We start from the raw sequence: 23,578 nt of genomic DNA, 5'->3' as shown, positions 1-23,578 counted from the left end.
GTAAAATAAACTCATTAAAATGGTTTGAAAAAAATCCAAAACGACACAATCTAGGAACCCCGTCTCTCTCTCTCACCTCTTCTCCGCCGACATCGCAACGGTTCGCCGGAGTATTGCAGCGGCGCCACGAATATCTTAAAAATTAACTCCGTTAACTTGCCTGCTTTGCTTTAAGTAACGGCCAATTCGCCGGATTTTCTAGTCAGTTTACCGGTGCTTGATTTGGATTGATCAGCAGAAGTACTGATCGGTTTGTTATAGAGGTTTTTGCTCTTCTTCTGTTTGTCATTTACTATTTAACTTAATTTATTTTTAATTTTACTATTTTTTGGATCCTCATATTTTGTCTTTTATGTTTTTAGATACTTCTGAAGATATAGTGTTTGTTTGACATTGTTTTAGTTTCAACTTTTTAGGGGTTTTCCCCCAGAAGTTTGGGATTTTAGTTTTGTTATAAACAATTGAGCAATAAAGTAGATGGGAAGGAAAAAAAAAGAAATTGTTTTAGTATTTTGCTGCATTTTCAAGTCATTTGCAACTTTGATATTCATTTTTATACAACAAAATGTTGAGCTGAGTTTCTATGGGAAACTACCTGACTACCCGACGAAGGAAGGGGTAAGGTCTGCGTTAGTCCTACCCTCTCCTGAGCCCACTTGTGGGATTACAATGTGTATGTTGTTGTTGTATCACTCAATTTTTAAGTTAAATGGGTAGACTATATGAAATCATCTATATCCATTTGGCTCCATTTGTACGTAGTTTCGTTTCAATCATCCAAATATTGGTTTCCCTGATGCAGTATCTCCTGAATTGTGTTGATAGTAGAGCTTGGTTTAACTAGTGCTATCTTTTTTCTGTGTCAGGAATTCAAGATGATTGGATCTTTTATCACTAGAGTGCTTGTGTAAATTTCAGACTACCCTTATAAAGCTTTTTATAGACTAGTGTTCTATTCCTTGAGTTTCTAAAGTTCTGATCTTTGGTGTTCCTCATGCAGGATGGTTTTTGGTTATGCTTATCCAGCTTATGAATGCTTCAAAACTGTGGAAATGAACAAACCTGATATTCAGCAACTCCGCTTTTGGTGCCAATATTGGTATCTTGCTACATTTGCTTTTTAGACCTCAATGTATCTTATTGTGGATCTCGGTACTAACTACCTCGTTCCTCCAATTTTTCAGGATCTTAGTTGCTATGTTGACAGTTTGTGAGAGGTTCGGTGATGCTTTTATTTCATGGTAATCACAATGAACTTGTTTGTTCATATCGTATTTTTGTTACTCCAACTTGTTATATTTTGAAATATTCATGTTGATGTTAACTTTCTCTTATTTGTGCGATACTTTGTTCTTTTCAAGGGTTCCAATGTACAGCGAAGCTAAGTTGGCATTCGTCATTTACTTGTGGTGCCCCAAAACTAAGGTATTCATATATATATGTTCTCTATTGAAAACAAATATTTAGTCTTTGATTGTTTTCAGTTTCATATTAATCTAATTAATTCTTCATCTTATCATAAAATTACTGCAGGGAACTACATATGTCTATGATGCCTTTTTTAGACCCGTTATTTTAAGGCATGAACCTGAGATTGATAAAAATTTGTTGGAGTTGAGGACCAGAGCAGGAGATATGTTCTTTTTATACTGGCAGAAAGCTGCTAGCTATGGTCAGACGAGGGTTTTCGACATTTTGCAGTACATTGCTTCGCAGTCAAATACCCCTCCCCCCACTCAGGTTTTCATTAAGACGTATTTCATAGTTTACATGCAAGCCCAATCATTTTCAGCATTTCAAAAATTCTCTTTACTAAATGATAGTCTTAGATGTTTGACATCTGAAGATCTTATTCGTATTAGAGTTTGTGTTCTTATGAATCCATTAAGCTGTGGTGTGATGCAACTCCTAATATTCTTCTCTAATTGTCCGTGCTCATTTGAAGGTTAAGGAGTGATTATTCATCAGAATCTGAATATGCATTTGTAACACATGTGAAGCCTTGGGGTTTAATAGATAGGTTGAATCTTTTTAGTCTTAGCAGGGGGGAGGTTGGGGGTTCAGTGTAGATAATAGCCAGATTAGATAATAAAAACTGTTGCATTTTCTGCTGCTTTGCTGAGTTGATTTGTTTGTGTTTGTCATTCTAATTAGGATTTGCTAATTAATTTTCCAGTCAGGGAAGTTAATTTTAGCTGGAGCTTGGAATATATAGGGGTTAGAATCTAAGGGGACATTTTGTTGCTGGTGACCGGGTGTGTATCTGTCATGCTTCTTGTTGACTGCATGACTTCCCTACCTACAGCCACCGCCCACCTGTACAAAATTGCGCACAAATGTTTTATGTGGCTTCAGTGTTTTTTTGGCTAAAAAGGCAAACCACCATTCATAATTTCCTTTTCCCCTCATAATAATAGACAAGAATTATGCTCCCTTCTCTTTTGCTTAATCAAAAAGAAAGAAAATATTAATGACGATAATAATTGACAGGAACTATAATCTAACCTAGTAGAAGAGTTTTCATTGTTCAAGATTACTTTTTCAGTAATGTAGCTCCTATTGTAAATATTTTACAGCACTTGTTGGTGAGATTAATACAACACTTTTAGCAATAAAAAAAAAAGTTCTCGGTGTTCCATTGGTTATGTTGAGTGGTGGTTTGTTTATTAGTTGTAAGATTTGGGAGCTGAATTTGATCCCAATTTTAAAATATCAATTTGAGCTGTCTTTCAAAATTGCAGCCACAAAGGCAAAGCAGTAGAGGTCGTCAACCCACAGCATCACTAAATCGCAGATCATCAGCTTCAGCAACCCAGATACAGGCTGAAGAACAAGCACCCCTTGCTTCTTCTGAATCCTCAAGTGAGGATGATGCAGATACAACAGAAGAGGCAGGATCCTCCAAAGCTCCTCCACCGGCTTCCACTGCTGCTGCAAATGCACAAAAAACAACTCCGTCCAAATCCCTGGTTTCAACTATAGCTGCTTCTCTGAACACACAAAAAGCATCTCCATCCAAAGCCCTTGCTGAAACCACGAAACCTTCCACGTCTGTTGAAACTCGAGTGGTGCAGATCGATTCTGTGCCTTCCTCAGCCAATGAAAGTGTTAACCCTCCTGCTGAGACAGCCTTGGATGAAGCAGTCCGAGTAACGCGTGCCAGATCAAGAAAGACAAAGACCTCAAACAACCCTTGATTTGTGTCATCAAGTACTTAACCTCATGGTTGTTTGAATATGTGGTTTATATACATCGGAAAAAAGGATTCGTTCTTCAATGTACATCTGGCATATCTTAGTTCATTCATCACTGTTGTCCATGATTTTTTAGCGTTGCTTGAAAAATATGAGGGTCGAGTGGGTAGGATTGCCAGATGCAGTTACCATTCATTATTAAATATCCAAATTAAAGTACTTACGTTTGTGCTCAACGATTGGAGAGTAAGTTCGTTATTTCTTATGTTAAGGTGGGACTAGCTTTTAGCTGCTGCCGCATTGGAAAATGATCCTGAATCGATTAAGTCGAAATTATCTTAGAGGATCACTGTACATACATATAAACATTTAGTTCTTGGGATGTCTTTATTGATGTACTGAATGTTAATTGCAATGGGACTGGGCTTCTATTATTGTTTCTCTTTACCTTAATTCCTCTTTTCCTCTGTTAGATTGGCTTTTTCACTACTTTCCTTATTTCAATTGGCGTGTCAGCTCTGAGAATGCTATTATTTGAAGAATAAATGTTGTCATAATACCTGACTTGATGGTTGGTTGGCCACTCATTCTTCCCTGGTAGATTGTTGCTTGCAGGGTGTTCCTTCGGATTGGATATGAAAATTTTGATTTTTGGATTGAAAAATAAACTCGGATTAAATTTTTTTAAAGTTTGATTTGGATATTTCAAATTTTCGGTTTTGACTTTTGAGCCTTTTAAGTCAGGAACTTTTTACCGTTTACAAGGATTGAGACTACCCTATCGATCATGTTGTGTAGTTTCATGTTGGACTTAATACTATACTGGTTCATAGGGTACTAATCTAACTTAAGGAAATTTGACTTATTAGCATTGACCACATGATATTGGTAGAACTGAATCCAAAATCCATAAATTTTAAAATACAATCCAAAGTCCAACCCAAACCAATTATCCAACTTTTGGAAATTTGACTTATTAGCATTGGATACATGATGTGGGTAGAACTGAATCCAAAATCCAATCCAAACACCCATTAGGCAGAAAAAATATTTGGAAGGGGAAGTCAAAGAAAAAAGGCACCCGACATTCTAATTTCATTTACTGAAAACGGAAGAGATGTAAATGTAAAACTACTATAAGCCATTCACAGCAACCAGAAAGGTTAGATATTTAAGTGTCACAAAATTGTTTAAATATCACAGTTCACTTCAATATTACCCAGAATCATTCAATGTTTAGCATGAGCTGCTGTCAAGCAACAATAACTTAACAGCCCACAAAACTTGTTCAATGAAGTCATATCTAAGGCTAATCCCAATTCCCAAAATTGGTTATTCTTAAGACTCATATTCCTGTGAACCGCATAATTATACGCAAAAGTTGCAGGAATTTCCCTGAAACCAGTTATTTCTTACTATAATCTGGCTAGAGATATGTAAAGCTTTTTAACTTTCAAAAGATATTTACAGGTTTGTAAGAAGCCTTATTTTGTGTATATCTTCTGGAATCCATATATGGAATTTGTAACTAGGCCACTCCATTTTTAAGATTATTCAATGCCCCACAGAGCAGTAGCGCTGACCTCCTCCTCCGAGCGCAGCCAGTAATCATCATCTATCTGCAGTTTAGGGGAAGAACATGTTGTGGATTACAATTAGTGTTTTAAAGATGAAAACATATATGAATTCAGTACTATAGTAATAATATTGCAATCAAAATAACAATTGTTACAAGAAGTGACTGTTTATCCGATTCCTCACAAGTTGAGATTCAAAAAGTGACTGCTTATTATTTGGATTACTTTGCCTGTTAATATTCAAAAAGAGATGGCCCTTTGCTTCGAATTACTTCGTCACTTTACAGTCTAACTTATGTAATACAGTAAGAGCTACCAAGAAATTGGAACGGGAAGAGAGGGGCTCAGTCCTACACTTACACTGTTATGAGAAGGTACTATTTTGTGAACACCCGAGAGCTTTGAGGCCGTTGAATCTAAAGAGCAAGGACGCACTGGGGATAGGTAAGCATCATCCATCTTTTTTTCAGCAGACACAGCATCCAAGGGCTTCTCATGTTTGATGGTTATGTCCTCATGTTGCCTACCCTGTTTGCTGCATTTGTTGATAATTATGTCAGTTAATTGGGCCTTGATGTTTTTTTTTGGTACAGTAGAAAATAACTTTCATTTTAAGGGAAGACTACTACGCAAAGAGAATTTGTGAACCAACCAAGCTACACATACATCCAGTTGTTATAAAAGGAGAGAAGCTTGTCATGTAGTGGAGATACCTCAAGAGAAACAAATCTATCGGCCCTGTTGTGCTTCTAAGAATAAGCTTATACTGCCTCTCCAAATCAATATCCTATTATCAAAAATAAGGGATCAGAGTCTAGCATATTGTCTGTAATTCTCATATTGACAAAGACCATGGTTACTCACCTCACATGGATCAGGAACTTCAATGGAACTAGCATATGGAGCTTTTATAGCAATAATAGTTTTACCCTGTGATATATGCCATAAACATTATAGAGAACTGAAACAGCATCACGAATCACATATGTAAGATGGGTGTTACATACCCTGAAATGAGGCAAGCTTGTGATATCTTCCTCAGTCAGAAAGAGGCTCCTGAAGAGTCGAACCAGATGATTTTAAGAAATTGATCATATATTCAGAATAGAAAGAATTGCATCAGGATAAAAAAAGGCATACTTCTGACAATTCACATCAGATTCCAGGGTCCTTATTTGCTCTAGTTTTTCCCTGTATTGAAAATTGTTTCACATTCATAAAGTAAGAAAACTCAGAAACATATCCCTCATTGATGACAAGTTGTTATCAAACCTTATGCAGTTATCAAGTCGGCAATCCTCTGCATTTAGATATCCAATTTCTCCCTGTCATTTAATTGGAAAGCAAGGTTCAGTTTAAGAATCAGAATTGATGAATATACAAAACACCTCCCTCCTTACTACATTCAAAAATTATTACTAGTAGTTAGATGCAAGCAAATATTTCTGCTTCAGTCGTGTCTTTTAAGAGATTCATTGAGGCATACTGTTACCTTGTTTGCTTCATAGCTCTAACTCAAAAGCTTCATAAAATTTCGTGCTTATGTTTATACAACAGCCATAAAATGAAACAATTAGGGGTGACAAAACTTTTGTTTAGAAAATATGAAAACTATAGAAGAAAAATAAAAAATTTATATATAAAAAAGAAAAACTAATAGAAAATATGAAAACTATAGAAGAAAAATAAAAAAATTATATATAAAAAAGAAAAACTAACTACTTTTTTTACAAAAATATTTTAGAACTTTGAATAAAACTACTCAAATTTTTGTATCAATAAAAAAAAGTTTTTGAAACAATATTCACTGTAATGTTTTGCAAACACATAACGACTTATTAGCTTGAATTAATTCTTACTACTATGTGAAGTTAAAGCATATATGTCTTTTAACAATACTACACAGAAAACTAGAAAAAAATGATTTTAGCCATTAAGATGTTCTTCAAAGAAATTTACAAGCACCTTCAGTGTAGATACTTGATTATCCAGCCCTTGAGATTTGGTTGACCGGAACCCTCTGTTGAAGATAAATTTGAGTAATTACCATGTAAGATTTTAAAAAAACTGAACCAAATGCACAAGTGTATTACTTCCAACGTATGCGACTCTTTGTAGTTTTCTCAATTAGTCCAATTCCCTCAAGGACATTTGTGATATCATAGATTCTCCTCTTTGCCACCTGTAGAACAAGAATTTAAATAAATTTAGCATCGTATATGAAGAGGGAGCTAAGGGATCTAAATGAAGTAAAGAACACATAATATTTTCTACTAATTTTACAGATTCATATTCATGAAACATTTATAATAACATGTAACTTCTTCATACTACGACACAAGGAAAAAGTTTACCTCCAAAACATCTGCAGAATGGTTCAAATCAAGAGTTCCATCATCAGCCTCCTGAAGCAAACTAATGAATTTCTTTGTCAACAAGCCTGCCCGAAAATGATATATTTATTAGTCAATATCTCAAACATCATAAGAGCATAATCATCTAAATTACATTTAAAGGAAGCAACTTACCTAAAGAGTTGTCATATCGATAGCTGACACCTAAATTCAGGTTATCAAGTACATCTGTTTAAATAAAAAAAGAATGAATTGAAATATAAACAAACTTGACCTTCAAATCAATACATATTTAGTAATATACCGCCTCAATTTAGTACCCGCATTTATTCCTTTGGCAGCTGCAATGATATCTCTAGAAGCCTTGCCTTTACCGGGTTGTTTAGTACGTGCACTAGCTGCTTGTTGAAGGGGAGAATAGTTGGCTGCAGGACTCCTCTTACTAAGACCATATCCACAATTGTATTCCTTAGACTTTTCAATTTCATTTTTCTGCTTCAAACAATGAAAGAGATCCATTAAAATGAAACATATATAGGTCATTGTATGATCTCCGAAGTGATAAGTAATTGAAAAAGATTTGGCGATAACATTTATTAGCAGAATGTTTATAATCACCATAAAAGTTTTGAGAAATCTCCATTATAAAGGATTAGATGACATGAACTTAGTATGAATTCATATGCATGACAATTAATGGAGGACTTTATAAGATTGATGTACTAAATTACACAAATTAAGGCAGTATCTCTATAGTTAGTAAGAGAATAGAAGAAACTTCACTACTTTCTGGACGAAGACCGGGGAAGTTTAGAAGGGATGGGAAACCTAGCAGCCACCGGTCTAGGCAATTAAGTGCAAGCATTGGGAGATGAAATATTAAAAAAAAAAATTACTTGGAATCTGTGTTGATCGAGATAACAAATTAACTAAGTGCACAACAATACAAAATAACACGAAAATCACTTAATTATAAAATAAGAGAAAAAGCGATGAAAACACAATACTACTTACTGGAGCAGAAACAAATGTGCAAGAGACAATTAAGTGTAAGCATAGGAAGATAAGTAAAAAAGGAAAGGAGAAGCCTTCTTCTCATCTTTCTAAGTTGGATTGACAAATTTACTCCAAATTTATGTTGATTGAGATAACTATTGAAGAGAGTGTACCACATCAGTGAGGGATGATATTCCTGGGCTCCTTACAAGGCTTGGACAATCCTACTTTCTTTGAGATAGTTTTTACAAAAATCACTTAATTTTAAAAAAAAGGCAATGAAAACACAATACTACTCACCGGAGCAAAACTAAATGTAGAATAGGCAATTAAGTCCAAACATTTTGGAGATTAAGTAAAAAATGGAGAAAGTCTTTTTTCTCATATATCAATACTCGGAGTGACAGAGTTACCCCATCTATGTGTTGATCGAGATAACAAAACACAATACTAGTCACCGGAGCAAAAACGAACGTAGAAAGGGCAATTAAATGTAAGCATAGGGATATAAAGTAAAAAAAGAAGAGAGAAATCCTTCATCTCATATTTCTAAGTTTGGATTAATAGAGTTACTTTTTATCTATGTTGATCCCGATGCATACTACAGTTCAAAACAGTATGAAAATCACATAATTTAAAAATACGAGAAAACGCAATGAAAACATAATACTACTCACCAGAGCAAAAAGGAATGTGGAAGAGGCAATTAAGTGCAAGCACTGGGAGATAAAGCATTAAAAAAAAAGAAGGAGAAAGCTTTTTTCTCATATCACTAAACTTGGATTGATATAGTTACTATGTATCTGTATCAATCAAGATAACAGATACACAACAAATTAACTGATGCGCACAATGGTATAAAACAGTACAGAAATCACGTAATTTAAAAGTAGGAGAAAGCACAGAGAACACAATACTACTCACCGGAGCAAAAATGAATGTAGAATAGGCAATTAAGTGCAAACATAGGAAGATAAGTACAAAACAAAAGGGGAAGCCTTCTTCTCATCTTTCTAGCTTGGATTGATAGAGTTACTATATTTATGTTGATCAAGATAACTGTTGAAGAGAAATGTACCACATCAGTGAGGGATGAGATCCCTGAACTCCTTATAAGGCTTGGACAATCCTCCTCCCTTTGAGCTAGATTTTACAGAAATCCCGTAATTTAAAAATAGGAGAAAAGGCGATGAAAACACACTACTACTCACCAGAGAAAAAAAGGAAGGTAGAATAGGTAATTAAGTGCAAGCATTGAGAGATAAAGTTTTAAAAAGAAAAGAAAAGGAGAGAGTGTCAGTGTACCACATCGATGAAGGATGAGATTCGTGAACTAGAATAGGCAATTAAGTACAAGCATTGGGAGATAAAGTTAAAAAAAGAAGGGAAAAGCCTCAGTGTACCACATCGGTGAAGGATGAGATTCCTGAACTCCTTGTAAGGCTTGGAGAATCCTCCTTCCTTCGAGCTAGCTTTTATTTAAATCACTTAATTTAGAAATAGGAGAAAAGGCAATGAAAATACAACACTACTCACTGGAGAAAAAAGGAAGGCAGAATAGGCAATTAAGTGAAAGCACTGGGAGATAAAAAAATTTAAAAAAAAGAAGGAGAAAGCCTCAGTGTACCACATCGGTGAAAGATGAGATTCCTGAACTCCTTATAAGGCTTGGAGAATTCTCCTTCCTTTGAGCTGACTTTTACGGAAATCACTTAATTTTAAAATAGGAGAAAAGGCGGTGAAAACGCAATACTAATCATTGGAGAAAAAAGGAATGTAGAATAGGTAATTAAGTGCAAGCATTGGGAGATCAAGTTAACAAAGAAGAAGGAGAAAGCCTTAGTGTACCACATCGGTGAAAGATGAGATTCCTGAACTCCTTATAAGGCTTGGGAAATCCTCCTCCTTTTGAGCTAACTTTTACGGAAATAGGTAGAATAGGCAATTAAGTGCAAGCATTGGGAGATAAAGTTTGTTTTTTTAAAAAAAAAGGAGAAAGCCTTTTTCTCATATTTCTATACTTGGATTGACAGAGTTACTATGTATCTGTGTTGATCAAGCTAACAAATGCACAACACAATACTACTCGCCGGAGCAAAGATGAATGCAGAAAAAGGCAATCATGTAAATAAGAAAAACAAAAGGAGAAATTTTCTTTTCATCTTTCTAAGCTTGATTGTCAGGGTTACTTTGTATGTATGTTGATCGAGATAACAGATTCCCAATAAAATAATTGAGATATGCACAACCGCGCAAACCAGTATGAAAATCAGGTAATTTCAAAATAGGAGAAAAAGCTATGAAAACACAATGCTACTCACCCAAGCAAAAGGGAACGTACAAGAGTCAATTAAGTGCAAGCATTGGGAGATAAAATTAAAAAAAAGGAGAAAGCTTTTTTCTCATCATGAATAAAACTGGATTGACATAGCTACTCCGTATCTGTGTTGATCGAGACAACAGTACGGAGATCAGGTAAAAGCATTTTTCTCATATATCTAATGTTGGATTGACAGAGTTAATCCATATCTGTGTTGATCGAGATAACAGATACACAATACTACTCATCGGAGCAAAAAGGAATGTAGAAGATCGATGAAGTGCAAGCATTGGGAGATAAAGTAACAAAATCAAAGGAGAAAGTCTTACATTCATATATCTAAACTTAGATTGTCTGAGTTACTCTATATCTGTGTTGATCGAGATAAAAGATTCTCAATAAAAAAACTGCGATGCGCACAACAGTACAAAACGGTACGGAAATCACGAAATTTTAAAACAGTAGCAAAAGCGATGAAAACACAATCGAACTCACCGGAGCAAAAACGAATGTAGGAGATGCACGAGGATTTCCGGAGACGGCGATTGACTCCGAGCAAATATTCGGGAGGAAACGGTGATGGCTCCGGCAAGGTGAGTTGGCTGTTACAGCAATGGCGGAAGGAGAAGGCGATGATCTTAGAAGAAGTGGTGTTGCTAGTGATAAATTGAGATCGACGTTTTCACCGGCAGTAGTAGACATAATTGAGCAGCAACAAAAACTATCAATGGCGGAAAAAATAAAAGAGGGCTTCAAAACAGCGGGAATGAATAGGTGGTAAACACTGAGTTTCGATTCGAATAAGCGAGGGCCCGCTTCCGCGCCTACCTTTTATCAATGTTTTCGGAAATTTACGTGGCCCAGGCTACTAAACGGGCCCATACCTCTCTGTAAACTTTGATACTGACTGGGTGAAGATGACAATAATAAACAAAGCTACATTTCAAGGATCTTAGCATTTTTAGCTTACTCTATTTTTCCTCCTGGCTTGTTAATTTTACTTCTCATAATTATTGGTTCAATTTACTTGACATTTTAGAAATCAAAGATAGAATTACTATGTTTACGTTTACTTTATCATAGTTAATTTTATTAATTTTTAAAGTTGTATTGAATTAGATTAATTCACATATTTAAAAAACATATAAAAAATATTATAAGTCGCAAAGAAAAGTTAATTGACACCTTCTGAAAGCGTCTACATGGCTTTCAAGTCACTTGCGAAAGAAAGAAAGATTAGGAATCAAATAAGTCCTCTCAAATATCATGGGGTGAAGACGGGATGCCTATCGAAATCGGAAAAGATGGAAAATGTTATCTACGTATGTCTATTTCAAAGTTTCTTGCATTTTTCATGTAGTTAGGCGACATTTTTACTTTAAAGTTGCTTTAAGATTGTTAAATTTCACACTACGCAATTCTCTGTCTTCGTTCGTGATCATGTTAGCGGCAAGGTAGTTATAGAGGAGTTGAAAGTCCATTGACATATTAATATGATGCCAAATACATCTTAAAAATGTTCGCCAAAATTCCTGCAGTTTAACTATCGAAAACAAAACATGACAAGTAAAAGTGAATGAAGTAATTACGTTTTACACTTTTATTCTTACGCTAATAAATGTGGAGAGAAATCAACGTGGTGAAAAAGGGGTATTAAAGTGAGATAAAAAAATTAATTTTTAGTGATTTAGTCAAATTATTCTTTTAGTTAGTGATATTTTTTAAAAGAAGTACAAGAGGCAAAACATAACAAGTAAAATAAATCGGAGGGAGCATATAAAAAGTATAGAATGTAATAATAAGTTTAATCAATGTGGAGTGTATAATAATCAATGATCATACGGGCTAAAATTTATTTGAAAAAAACTCAAAATTCTGATTTTTTTTTTTGTTGTTGTAATCTTTATTCAACTTGCTTGAGGCGTAACAATTCCTAGATTTAAGTCAGTCGGTAAGTATTCATGGAAATTTTCACACAATCCATCGGAAGTTTTCATTTCCTAATTAATTGTTCTATTTCAAAGAGAACGACATATCTGTTTTAAATGAATACTATTTTTCTAAATTAAAAAAATATTTAAGTTGAACTTTCTTTCTTAATACTATAAATTTTAAAATTTTTATGATCATACAAATATGACATTTGATTATTACAAGCATGTTGATGAACCGACACCATGGTTTTTGAATTTCAAAAGCCGTGATTTAAAATCTAGGCGGCACTCAGCACAATCTCTCGTCATCATGTTAACTTGCTGCTCCGGGTCGTTTGGTTAGTAAGATAAGAATAATAATTTTAAAAATATTTTATAAAATTATTTTATTTTATATTTGAAAAATGAATATTTTTTAATCTCAAACTTATTTTATTTCATCATTTATATTAAAGCAGTGGAATAAGTTATTTCACACGAAAGATGGATAAAATAATTTCATTGAATATCTCAAATAATAAAATATTCTTATTTATTCCACCCCTTAATATCCTTAAACAAGTCATATGAGATTACGTGGATTCATTATGAATTGACAACTCACTTTTTTAAATTGTTAATATGAACGAACTTGCACGTGCAAAATTCTTTAATATCTCTCGTGTGAAAAATATATATATAAAAATACGATTGAACTTGTAAAAAGCTACATAATGGATTGATCCCTAGTAAAAAATGCAGAGAACTTCTAGTGGTAAAATAAATTATTTTGTTGTTAATATCTAGAAATAAATAGAATAATGATTCATATCGCTAGCCGATTTGCTTGGAGTTGAAGAATAATTGTTAATGTTATATTATATTTTTATATTTCTTCATCAAAACACACTTCAATTGTTTGTTCAAAGAAGGGCAACAATATAAGGTAAAAAGTTCTTTGACATACTCCTCAGCTCCTATTTGGCCATAGAGTTTGAATTCGAAATTTGTAAACTTTATCTTTTGAAGTAGTGATTTTAAAAATTTAAAGTAGTGTTTCAAATACTTGGGAAACAAAATAAAGTTTTGTGAGCAGAAGTGCCCCAAAACTAGTCTGGGCCAGTTTTTTGAAAATATTTCATAATCTGATCGTCATACATATATTTGAAGATAAATTTTCAAAATTTACGACCAAACACTAGCATAATCTTCAAATACTTATATAACCTAAAATAGGAGGAAAAGGGACTTTTTAGTCTTTTGAATTAACAGAATTGTTTATTCAAGCATACATCAATCAATGAATAAAAGTACAACACGAGTTACCTTGTTTCTGCCCCAGACAAAAGACAAGATAATCCTACATCTACTCTAACAGACAATATTCTCGAACGAGGAAAATGGCATCGCCAAGCAACATGTACAACCAAGCAGACAGAGATGCCAACAAAATTTATCCTAGTTGGAGCTGGTAACAGGGTCACTGCTAGAAATTTTCGTGCCACTTAGTATATAACCACCAAAGGCGCTCATCTGCATATGTGGATGGGTTCTTGAGGGGAGTACCTGCATGTTTACAAGTAATTCAGGCACAACTAACAAGCTAGTAAACAGAGGCAGATCTGAGTGGGTTCAGTAGGTTCAACTGAACCCGATGTTTTTGGTTCGATCCATAAGCACACATGCAAAACATGTAATGTTTTTGTGTGTGTAGTAGACTCATTTTATAAACCTACTGACTTTAATTCCTGAATTCTGATAGCAAGTACAGAAAAAGTTGTCAGTTAAAAAAAAAGGTGTATGCATGTCAAACAACTTCAAATGGAGCTATTATTAAATTTCTATAATCTGCGTGACAGAATCCCGCTGGAGAATGCAAATAAAAATAAAGTTAAGTAATCATGTACGTGGGGAGATCCCCTTTTTCGGGGTGGTTTGGGTTTAATTAAAACAAACCTGATATTCACGTAGCCAAGGTTCAGAAATTTGCAAGCCAATCGCCATTTTCTCAATCTGTAGGTTGTGCATACACGTAGCTAGTGGCTGCAATTAAACAAAGGATCTGTTTTATCTTACTTCTCCAACAGAAGGAAAGGTGATGTAACAAAGAGTGGGCTCCAATTACTGATTTAATAGAAGACACACAAGCCAACCCACCTACCCACCACCCGCGCCAGCTTATGTGAGAAAGCAGTATTTTTACAATTTCTAGTCAAAATTATAGTTTGAATTTACATCAAAGCTTAAAATGTCTATTTGAAACAGAAACATCCAAAAAAGAAAACATTTTACATGAAGTTATTCTACCAAGATAGTTTTTTTTATGATTGAAGATGCAATAGCAAATAAATTTCATAGCCTTTTCTGTGATTGGGGTACCAACATAGAAAGTAGACGAAGACATCATGACTCTATAAGCAGTGTCGGGATCCTATTGCAGGATCTCCTCTCGAACGCTTGTATCTCTCAAGTGGAAGATGAGAATGATACTTTTGAAAATCTGTTTTAGTTCTTTGACTTATTTACTTTTGTACATTAAAGAGCAGAAAAAAGGATGATGACTTACTACCATGATCACTACAGGGTGCCTAAATCCAACAAGTTAAGGTTTTACTATCGAAAATATCTATCTAAACTTAATTCGTGGAAAATTATTCTTCACATATGAAGAACGCAGAAGTTGGGCTATTACATAAGTAAATAAGAAAAGGGCTTGTGTGTAAATAAAAAATGAGCAGCCTGGCAGGCTAAGAACATTAAATGAGATTGGCAAGCTAAGAACAACACCTGAGCATACTGGTGATAAACAGCAAAAGGAGCTGAAAATGATAAAAGAGGAAGCACTTCTTTAATAATGCCCCATGGGTCCAGTTCCGGAGCAGCAATTATTAGGCTGAAAAAAATTAAATTGGAAATGAGATAGAAGGCAGCAATATAATGTGTCAGAGAAAAGAATAAAACCCAGATTATATTCAAACCTGGAGAAACCATTTTCTTTCCATAACTTGATGGACTTGAGGGGTGCTTTCTGACCTGCTTTAAGAGATTTAACAGGCCTGATTATTGGAGAAGGAACTCCCTCAGGTGCTATATCCATGCCACCGTCTTCAGCCGACACACCAACTTCTACACTGCCAGAATGAGTGATGGGTAAGGTTTCTTCCTGCAGGAACATGTTTTAGAGAGAAGTTTAAAAGACATCCACGCGTGCATTACAGAACAATTTACACCAAAAAAGGATCAACTTTTGATATTACAATTTGATTTTACCTGACTCTCAGACACTGAAGCCCCAGTTTCAAATGAATTCAGGTCGGTTAGTGATGCATGCACAATTCTAGACCCGTGGACAAACAGCAAAAATCATAGTTAGTACCAACGCAGTAAACATATTTAGACAAAAGCTATCCACTGAAATATACATTTTTTCCCTTGTGTACTAATTGTGTTATTTTTCTATTTCGTTTCAAAGGGAAGTGTACCTTTTACAGATTTCATCACTTAAATTAAACATCCTTGTGATATCGACAGGATATGGTGACGACCCACGATAAGTATTGCACACATAACCAGTACCTGCTAATATCATTGTCATGAAAACTATGAAGACATTAACTAAATAGCAATTAATAGAATCTGACAATACTATAAGTCTATAACATGTTCGACATGGTTTCACAACTATGAAGCATCAGCAGCACCATGTACATCATGATAAATTGACAACCATATGATCAGTATCAGTAACAATAGCAATAATCCACAGACATGATACAAATTCCAATAGTATAGGTTGCATACTCAAATTTTATGTGTATAAGGCAATGATCACAATTAGCCGTTGATGTTCTTAATGTAACTACATTGAAGAGCAAATAAGCATACCTCCTAGTCGTTCTGCAATTGCACCAGTAAGAATACCACTGAGCATGTCCACTACAAGTACATCTGCATTTGCAGTAACATTCCCCAAGCAGAGCAGTAGAGATAGTGCATCCACTCGCATGAATCTGATGGAATCAAAAGAATATAAAATCAACCCCCGTGTATCCAAAACCCAGAATCATGCAAAGCAAGATGAACAAGATATGAAACTTAGGGCTATTAGACTACAATGAGCACCTGGACCACAACAACTAATAACATCAAGGAGAATAAATCAGATTTTCTGATTCTAAATAAGTGATCAAAGTCTATCCTTCTTTCCCTCATCAAAAAGATAATCACAACCAGAAAACAACAGATCAAGATATTTGATCAAACACAAGAAAAGAACATATTTACCCGATTTTTTCAGGATGTTTCTTGAAGTAGGCCTCACAAATGCTGAAAAATGTAACATATATATGTTAGAAATTAAAGAAAAGATCGAGGAAGACAGAGACTGGGGGATATGCAACTAGAAACCAAATGTAGCATTACGACTTTCTATAACTAACATTACCACTAATCGCTTGGGGGATTTCAAGTCCAGAAATTAAATGCAGAACTATCATTTTATATGACTTAAAGAACAACAGTGCTTAGAAATTAATGCAAAACTGCCATTATGTATTGATTGAAAGTTTGAAACGAAAACATCATCTGAATTTTAAAAAAAATCATAAAACGTGAAACACAGTCCACACCAGCCCTAAAATGTTTTACTATTTCAGCGGATATCATAGTTTCAACAAATTGACAGTTCCTGGATATCATTGTCAACTAAGAAATACTGCCTTCTTCCACTTGGGGTGGTCGGGCTACATTTTGCAGTATATGAAAGTAACTTGTTTAATTTTGATTACGTTACCATTCTTAAGAGTTTAGTTCCTAAGCTATGATAAAAGACATGCAGTAAAAACATTATCCAATCTTGTCTCCCCCCTCCCCTTCTCCAAAGATCAAGTTATAGATGAAGAAAAATCGGGAAGTAGTACGTCTAAAGAGATCTCCAGAATAACAAAAGGAAATTTAAAGGCAGGAGTGTACCTTCGTGCAAAGGGACGCCTCAACAGTACTCGAGGTGCATATTTCTTCTGTTTCTTAACCCTATACTTCTCCTGCAAACACTGATAGGTCAGCATATTTTCTCAAAGAAAAACTAATCAACACCAAAAATGCCAAGCTCACTTGTGAAAATAATGTCTTCTTCTCAAAAGTTGCACTGTTTGCAATGAGTGCTTCAACTATTTCATCCCCTTTTGCTCCCTGCCTGCAACATAGTCAGATTAATACTTCTCTTCAAAACTGCTAAAAGAAGACCTAAGAATCTTACAGCTTTTTCTTTTGCTTAAGAGAACTCTTTTGTAACCAAAATTTTGTTCAAACATATCATAAGAAATTATAATCTAGATCTAGAAAAAATTCTAGATTCAGAAAACCTCTAATTTGTCTGTTAATATTTCAATGAAATTGGCCCAAACAGAGTGAAACGGCAGCAGATGATGCATACCACCATTCCAAACTAGTTTGTGGTTACCAAACCTGGAGGCCTTCTAATTAACTGAAAGTAGAAATTATCAATATCCACTAAATAAGCTCCTTCCTGCCCAGAGGGAGGGGAAGAAAAGTATACACGGTTACTATTGCCATACATCTAAAACAGAGCATCTTTAACAATTTTTAAACAAAAGCTTGTGCACCGGTGTATCTCACATATTTCTTGAAACTGCCCACTAAAATAAAATAAAAATACCACATAAAACCCTGAACCTCTGACAAACTCTCACCTTCGCATCTCGTCAATATCTTCACTAGTGAGACTCTGAGCAGTATTATTATCAACAATTGCACGGTTGTCTTTAGATCCATCCACATCTTTTTCTTCAAGGTCGTTACCTGATAATGAAAATGCACAAAAGTTACTATCGATTCCACATGATTCGTTAAAAAGAGAAGAGAACAATTAGAGAAAGTAACACGAGATGTACAAGGATAGACTATCTACATCACAGTCCTAGGGGTGCGGCCCTTCCCCGAACCTAGCGTGAATGCGGGATGCTTTGTGACCAGGCTGCCCTGTGAACACGAGATGCATAAGAATATTTAGTTTGGCCTATAGCTTGGTCAAAGAACTATATACCACCTCTATATCCTAAACTTCTTGTCCCGCTTCAACCGGTTATTTTTCCCAAAAGCTTGGGGAGAGTAAGCAAGAAATACACTATATAGAATAAATACAAGCTAAAAAGAAGACTAATACTGGTTTTACTGAAAAAGTTTTGAATGCTTCATGGAAAGCAAGAGCTCATTCTTTGACACTATTCAAAAACAGAGTATGTTCAATATGGCAGGAAGGTCCACAGAATGTAACCCCTGAAAGTAATTCGCATAGGTAAAAATATCATCAACTGCAGTATAAGTCCTGCATATAATCTTCCTCAATCTTTAGTAAAAAAGTTGTGATAAGCATGCTTGCTCCTCCGAGTCTAAAAGAGTCTAAGATGATGATGATCCATACATAGCAAAGATAAGATGTGTTTTTCTAAGGAAGCCAAGCATTAGAATCCTTCAGATAGAGATTATAATTATATAACATTACACATTATAGACTAATTAGCCATATTATATGTAATATTATATAATTACATTACGCATAATATTGTTAGTCTGCCACCATTTTAAAAAAAATGAGTATTTGGCTACTTTGAAAGGGAGTCTTGGCGTAATTGGTAAGGTTTCGCCATGTGACCAAGAGGTCACGGGTTTAACTGTTTAAGCTCTGGAAATAGCCACTTGCAAAAATGCATGGTAAGACTGCGTATGATAGACTCTTATGATCCGGCCCTTCCTCGGACGCGCGCGTAGCTTAGTGCACTGGGCTTTCCTTTTTAGTGATTGGCTACTTCAATAACTAAGTACTCCCAGGAAATGACTACCGCCCCAAGTAGAAGAAGCTTAGTAATAATAAATTAAAGAACAGAGATACCAGAACTCACAGCAGATTAAAAAGCTAAATCAGAAGAATACCTTCTGCATTCTCAACAAAACGAGTCAAAAAAGATCCTTCTTTTCCAGATTCCACTTGAAACAAAGACCCGAATGGACACCCTATAAGAGGCTGAAGAGAACACTTCTTATTCCCAATTTTCAATGTCCTGCATGAGCATTTCAACTCCTCCATCAATCCAAAAAACCATTACCCAGAAAAAAGAACTGCCTCTTTATTCACAAAAATCAATCAACTATATCTCAATTTCAAATTAGTTAGAACCAGCTATATAAATCCTTTTTAAAAAACTAAATGCAACAACAACATACTCAGTGTAGTCCTCAGCTCAAGGAAAAACAATCCAACACAGTCCAAAAAGAAGTAATGAAAATGAAAGCATGATGAGCCATAAATAAAGCAAACTAATACGATAATCAAAGTATAAAAACACAACAGATAATAACAGAAATTGAACGAAAAAAAACTACATGAGCAATACTACAACTATGGACGGATAGCAAGACAGCGCATTACTACCTACACAACCTCCTATCTATCACTAAATGCAGCAAACTAAAAAATCGGTCATAATTACTTACGAGGCAGCAGTAAGACGAGAAAAAACTAAACGGTCCCCGTCATTGATGTCAAGCAATACATTGCAACCTTCATAAGTTAATCTACTGTTATGATTTTGATTCAAATCTTCATCAACTGCTTTATTAATCGACATTTTAGTGTTTTTTGCTGCTAAAAATTCAATCTTTAAGCATTGGATGAAGCAGTAGGGAAGAAAGTTACACTATAAGCTTCAGTTCTCTGTTAGTTTAAACCCTAGAACCCTAAAAGAGGGGTTTAATTGTAATTTACAGAAGAGGGACCGTAATTTAAATAAATGAAAATTTGGGTAACACAGTAGTGGATTTTCAGGGGCTTAAGTTTGGGGATAATTTATGAATGGGGAAATTTCAACTTGCCCCCTCTAAACTTTAGGTATTTGGTCAAATATCCTCAAAAGTTTTTATAGTATCAGTGAACCCCCATATTTTATGATGTTTGACTTCTAATTGACATCAAACCCAATGTAAGTCAACATCATACTAAGGGTCAACTCAATTTATGTTAGATCTAGACTTATTTCAATCCAACTTGTATCTAATGTTTTGTTTAGTAAATGTTAGTATATGTTCAGCGAGAATTTATTTATTGATTATATACTCAATTTATTGAATTCGATTATTTTTAATATACTGACACATTGAATATCATAATATGATAATTTTTTTATGTATTTATATGCATATGTAATCATAAAATATCAAGTGTTATTGTTTGTGAAGGGAGAAATGTATTCGGATCAAATCATTTTTTGATCGATTCCATTCTAAATCAAACTATTTTATATGAAATTTGATAATAATAAAAACTAGATTCACTTTCATCCGTTATATCTTTTTCTTATAGGAATTTAGGGTATATTCTTGAAATATACATGCATCATATAAACAAATGAAAATTAAATGTTTAGACTGGTATTAAATCTGTTGATACCTGCAAAAGAGTTGGCATTGGTGGTTGTGACAATAATTAAATATGTTATTATCAAGAGAATGGGGTAATAAGTAATATATTATGACATATTGAATTATATTGATAATATATAAAATATTTGCATTATGATCACTATATACAATTCGAAACTCTTTTCTTTTTTTTTGAAAAAAAGTTGTTTATATATAGTGTCCATGAGTGAATTAATTAACAATTGTGTTGTGTGTGGATGAGATGAGATGAGAAAAAAGAAATGGTGAACAGGTCCGCATATTTTGGGACGACAAGGGAACACCTTCTGCAATATCTCTCCTTGGTGAATGGTTGGCCAAATCAACATCTGACTTCTAACCACTCCCGTTAAGATTCTCTCCTTTTTTAAAATTAATTTGATTAAAAAAAACGATAATACATAGAAAATAATATCTATAAGGGGGAGTCTTGAAATAATAGTAAAGTTGTATCAGTATGACTTATAGAATCACGAGTTCGGGTTGGAGGATAACTATGAATTCTTACGTCAAGATATACTGCCTACATTAACCTCATTAGGGTGCAATCCTCCCCTAATGATGATATCGAGTCGTGTGGAATCAGCTACCAATGATGTTTGAGCAGGAATAAGTATGTTGCCTACAATGACACCCTTAGGAGACGTTCATGCATGAACACGAGATATTTTTTGCACTGATTTATCATATTTTACTTGTGAAAAAAAACACTAAGCAATTATAATTATTTAATTAGTGAACAAATATTTAGTTAAGTATTTTTCCTTAGCTTTTGTGTTTATCTGCTGGCCATCCACTTAAATGCAAGCTGTCTAGATCTATAGGCAATGCATGTTCCAATTTCACATGTTGCTAAGTGCCTAAAACCCTATAGTGGTTAAAGAGATAGGAAGACAATGTGGACTTATAATAGGGATGTTTTTCTGGAAATTTGTACTGAAAAGATAGAGGCAATTTGTTGAATTTGAGGGAACCTGAATGGATATATATACATAGAATAATAATCATTCACAAAAGTCAGTCACCCAGTTAGTGTTTACTAGTGATTTTCTTGGCAAAATGTGTGTTTTCTTTTGGCATTTATCAATTCTCATTTTGCTAATTATTGGAATCTGGATCAAACCCACCATGTGTTATGAGGATTGAATTGACTAGTCATTCCAAACTAAGGAGAAAGTGCGTACATATAAACATTCAGAAGCTTCCAAACGTCTGAGAGTGATCCCATAGATATACTCCCTCCGTTCACGAGTCTCATATAGGACGAGTGTATCTCACGTGAATTATTATGTAGAACATGTGTGTCTACTTGTTAATTATTTTTATCGAGTTTAAGTGTCTATTTGTGCACACTCAAAGTTGGAGGACATATATGCCAGATGAAACCAAATTAAAAGACACGTTTATATATTATGCCTTGTTAGAAAAATACTGTGTCGATATTAAACCCGAGCGACTCCATCAATTAATTGGCAAGAAAGAATATTAAAAATTTCTGTGAAAACTAATCAAGTCCATTGATTTTCTTAAATTACGTCATTATAAAATGCACCCAGAGATTTTCAAACTACGAGAAAGTGCGTAGATATAAACAACGGAAAAGAGCCTAAAATGCCCTTACATTATTGGAAATACTACAAAAAAGCCCCTCATCCATCTATTGAGCGTAAAATGCCCTTGACATCTAGTCATCTACCTTTAGGTAAAAAAATGGTCTTTTCTTTAACGGAAAAGGGCATTTTAAACACGTGGCGGCCATCTATATATTGGGCCTAAAATGCCCTTTTCCGTTAAAGAATATGTCATTTTTGGACCTAAATGTGGATGTCAAAGGTATTTTAGGCTCAATAGATAGATGAGGGTCATTTTTGTACCATTTTGTTTAAAAGAAATTTAGACCCTTTTCCGTATAAACAATGAGAAACTTCCAAAAGTTTGAGAGTGATCCCATAAGATATATAAAGTGGTGAAAGCTAATGTGAAAAATTGGAAAATGACTTAATAATTTGTTCTTTCTCAAAGTCTCTTCTTTTACACTCAAAGGCATTGATTCTTGATCTTTTCTACGCAAAAAAAAACAACTAAATTTATGCGTCTTTTCGAGAGCATTGTGTGACTACATAAAGAAGTCGGGTACTATTATACGAGACAAATTTAGAATTTAGAATTAGTAGGTTTGAAATGTGTGTAATCTTTATATTATACCTACACATTTTGAGATTTATTTCCTCTTTTTTGACATGTATATACGTATTTCAAGTCGTTCAAACCCGTCTAAATGTGCCTCTACTATTAGATGCTCAGACATGAAGTAAGGTGGCAAAGCTAAATAGCACCACACAATGACAACCACATCCAAGTTAAATTAACTCTCTAAGCTAGCATTCCACATGCGAGGTCTAACCCTCCAAGCATAGAGTACATGAGTACGCGATTGAGAAAAAATCACTATTTTTATGTACTAACAACGTAAAAAAAATAAATCATAATATCATATCACCTCAGTATGTGGTAACGATTCACATTAAATGAAACGAGCTATTTGAAAAAATAAGATGATAGACTAAAATGTAACAAATTAAATTGCACGTTACGTCCTATGAATCTGCCCATAAAAGTGTTTTAAAGTAATTTATTAAACAAACAAACAAATGTGGAAAGAAATATAAAATTGAAGTTGCCTTTAGTGTGTATATTTGTGTTAAATTTAATGCAATTTTCTTTAAAACGAAATAACTTAAACCGGCTG

General features: G+C 34.3%; 3 protein-coding genes across 5 annotated transcripts; 1 reads left to right on the top strand and 2 right to left on the bottom strand.

Moving 5' to 3' along the window:
• Window positions 1-3,647, top strand: LOC129903895 (putative HVA22-like protein g). The gene is made up of 7 exons (XM_055979417.1): window positions 1-263; window positions 867-907; window positions 1,001-1,099; window positions 1,185-1,241; window positions 1,362-1,425; window positions 1,534-1,740; window positions 2,742-3,647. The coding sequence occupies exons 2-7, from the start codon at window positions 876-878 to the stop codon at window positions 3,195-3,197; spliced, it is 915 nt and encodes a 304-aa protein (XP_055835392.1). The 5' UTR covers window positions 1-263; window positions 867-875; the 3' UTR covers window positions 3,198-3,647.
• Window positions 3,648-4,364: 717 nt separating this feature from the next.
• LOC129902900 (transcription factor E2FC) lies at window positions 4,365-11,326 on the bottom strand. Its single transcript, XM_055978346.1, has 13 exons — window positions 10,937-11,326; window positions 7,446-7,617; window positions 7,300-7,353; window positions 7,126-7,211; window positions 6,865-6,953; window positions 6,737-6,791; window positions 6,044-6,096; window positions 5,912-5,962; window positions 5,779-5,827; window positions 5,636-5,701; window positions 5,485-5,558; window positions 5,132-5,306; window positions 4,365-4,813 (listed from the first exon to the last, which is right to left on the bottom strand). Exons 1-13 carry the CDS (start codon window positions 11,141-11,143, stop codon window positions 4,745-4,747), a joined length of 1,200 nt encoding a protein of 399 aa, XP_055834321.1. The 5' UTR covers window positions 11,144-11,326; the 3' UTR covers window positions 4,365-4,744.
• Window positions 11,327-13,587: 2,261 nt separating this feature from the next.
• On the bottom strand, window positions 13,588-20,072 carry LOC129904376 (uncharacterized). 3 transcript variants are annotated; one of them, XM_055979941.1, is made up of 13 exons: window positions 19,867-20,072; window positions 19,306-19,433; window positions 18,066-18,174; window positions 17,467-17,548; window positions 17,326-17,396; window positions 16,639-16,680; window positions 16,240-16,364; window positions 15,837-15,954; window positions 15,625-15,691; window positions 15,333-15,517; window positions 15,142-15,247; window positions 14,311-14,397; window positions 13,588-13,920 (listed from the first exon to the last, which is right to left on the bottom strand). In XM_055979941.1, exons 1-13 carry the CDS (start codon window positions 19,998-20,000, stop codon window positions 13,813-13,815), a joined length of 1,362 nt encoding a protein of 453 aa, XP_055835916.1. In that variant the 5' UTR covers window positions 20,001-20,072; the 3' UTR covers window positions 13,588-13,812. The 3 variants fall into 3 exon arrangements, with proteins under 3 accessions (XP_055835916.1, XP_055835917.1, XP_055835918.1); XM_055979942.1 differs by having other exon boundaries at window positions 15,837-15,933; XM_055979943.1 differs by having other exon boundaries at window positions 15,837-15,930.
• Window positions 20,073-23,578: the final 3,506 nt, after the last annotated feature.

The sequence above is a fragment of the Solanum dulcamara genome, chromosome 9 (genome assembly GCF_947179165.1).
Source record: "Solanum dulcamara chromosome 9, daSolDulc1.2, whole genome shotgun sequence".
Lineage (NCBI taxonomy): Eukaryota > Viridiplantae > Streptophyta > Magnoliopsida > Solanales > Solanaceae > Solanum > Solanum dulcamara.
The sequence above is the reverse complement of the archived record's forward strand: the minus strand, read 5'-3'. Positions and strand labels throughout refer to the sequence as shown.

Excerpts from the sequence above, each read along its gene's own strand:
- LOC129903895 (XM_055979417.1), top strand. The coding sequence starts at position 876 with ATGATTGGATCTTTTATCACTAGAGTGCTTGT. Across the intron at positions 908-1,000 it reads TTTATCACTAGAGTGCTTGT|GATGGTTTTTGGTTATGCTT; the intron begins GTAAATTTCAGA and ends TTCCTCATGCAG. Across the intron at positions 1,426-1,533 it reads TGTGGTGCCCCAAAACTAAG|GGAACTACATATGTCTATGA; the intron begins GTATTCATATAT and ends AAATTACTGCAG.
- LOC129902900 (XM_055978346.1), bottom strand. The coding sequence starts at position 11,143 with ATGTCTACTACTGCCGGTGAAAACGTCGATCTCAATTTATCACTAGCA. Across the intron at positions 7,618-10,936 it reads CTACATTCGTTTTTGCTCCG|AAAAATGAAATTGAAAAGTC; the intron begins GTGAGTTCGATT and ends TGTTTGAAGCAG. Across the intron at positions 5,963-6,043 it reads CGACTTGATAACTGCATAAG|GGAAAAACTAGAGCAAATAA; the intron begins GTTTGATAACAA and ends TTTTCAATACAG.
- LOC129904376 (XM_055979941.1), bottom strand. The coding sequence starts at position 20,000 with ATGTCGATTAATAAAGCAGTTGATGAAGATTTGAATCAAAATCATAAC. Across the intron at positions 15,955-16,239 it reads AATTGCAGAACGACTAGGAG|TTTTCATGACAATGATATTA; the intron begins GTATGCTTATTT and ends ATGTCTTCATAG. Across the intron at positions 15,692-15,836 it reads AGTGATGAAATCTGTAAAAG|AATTGTGCATGCATCACTAA; the intron begins GTACACTTCCCT and ends CCACGGGTCTAG.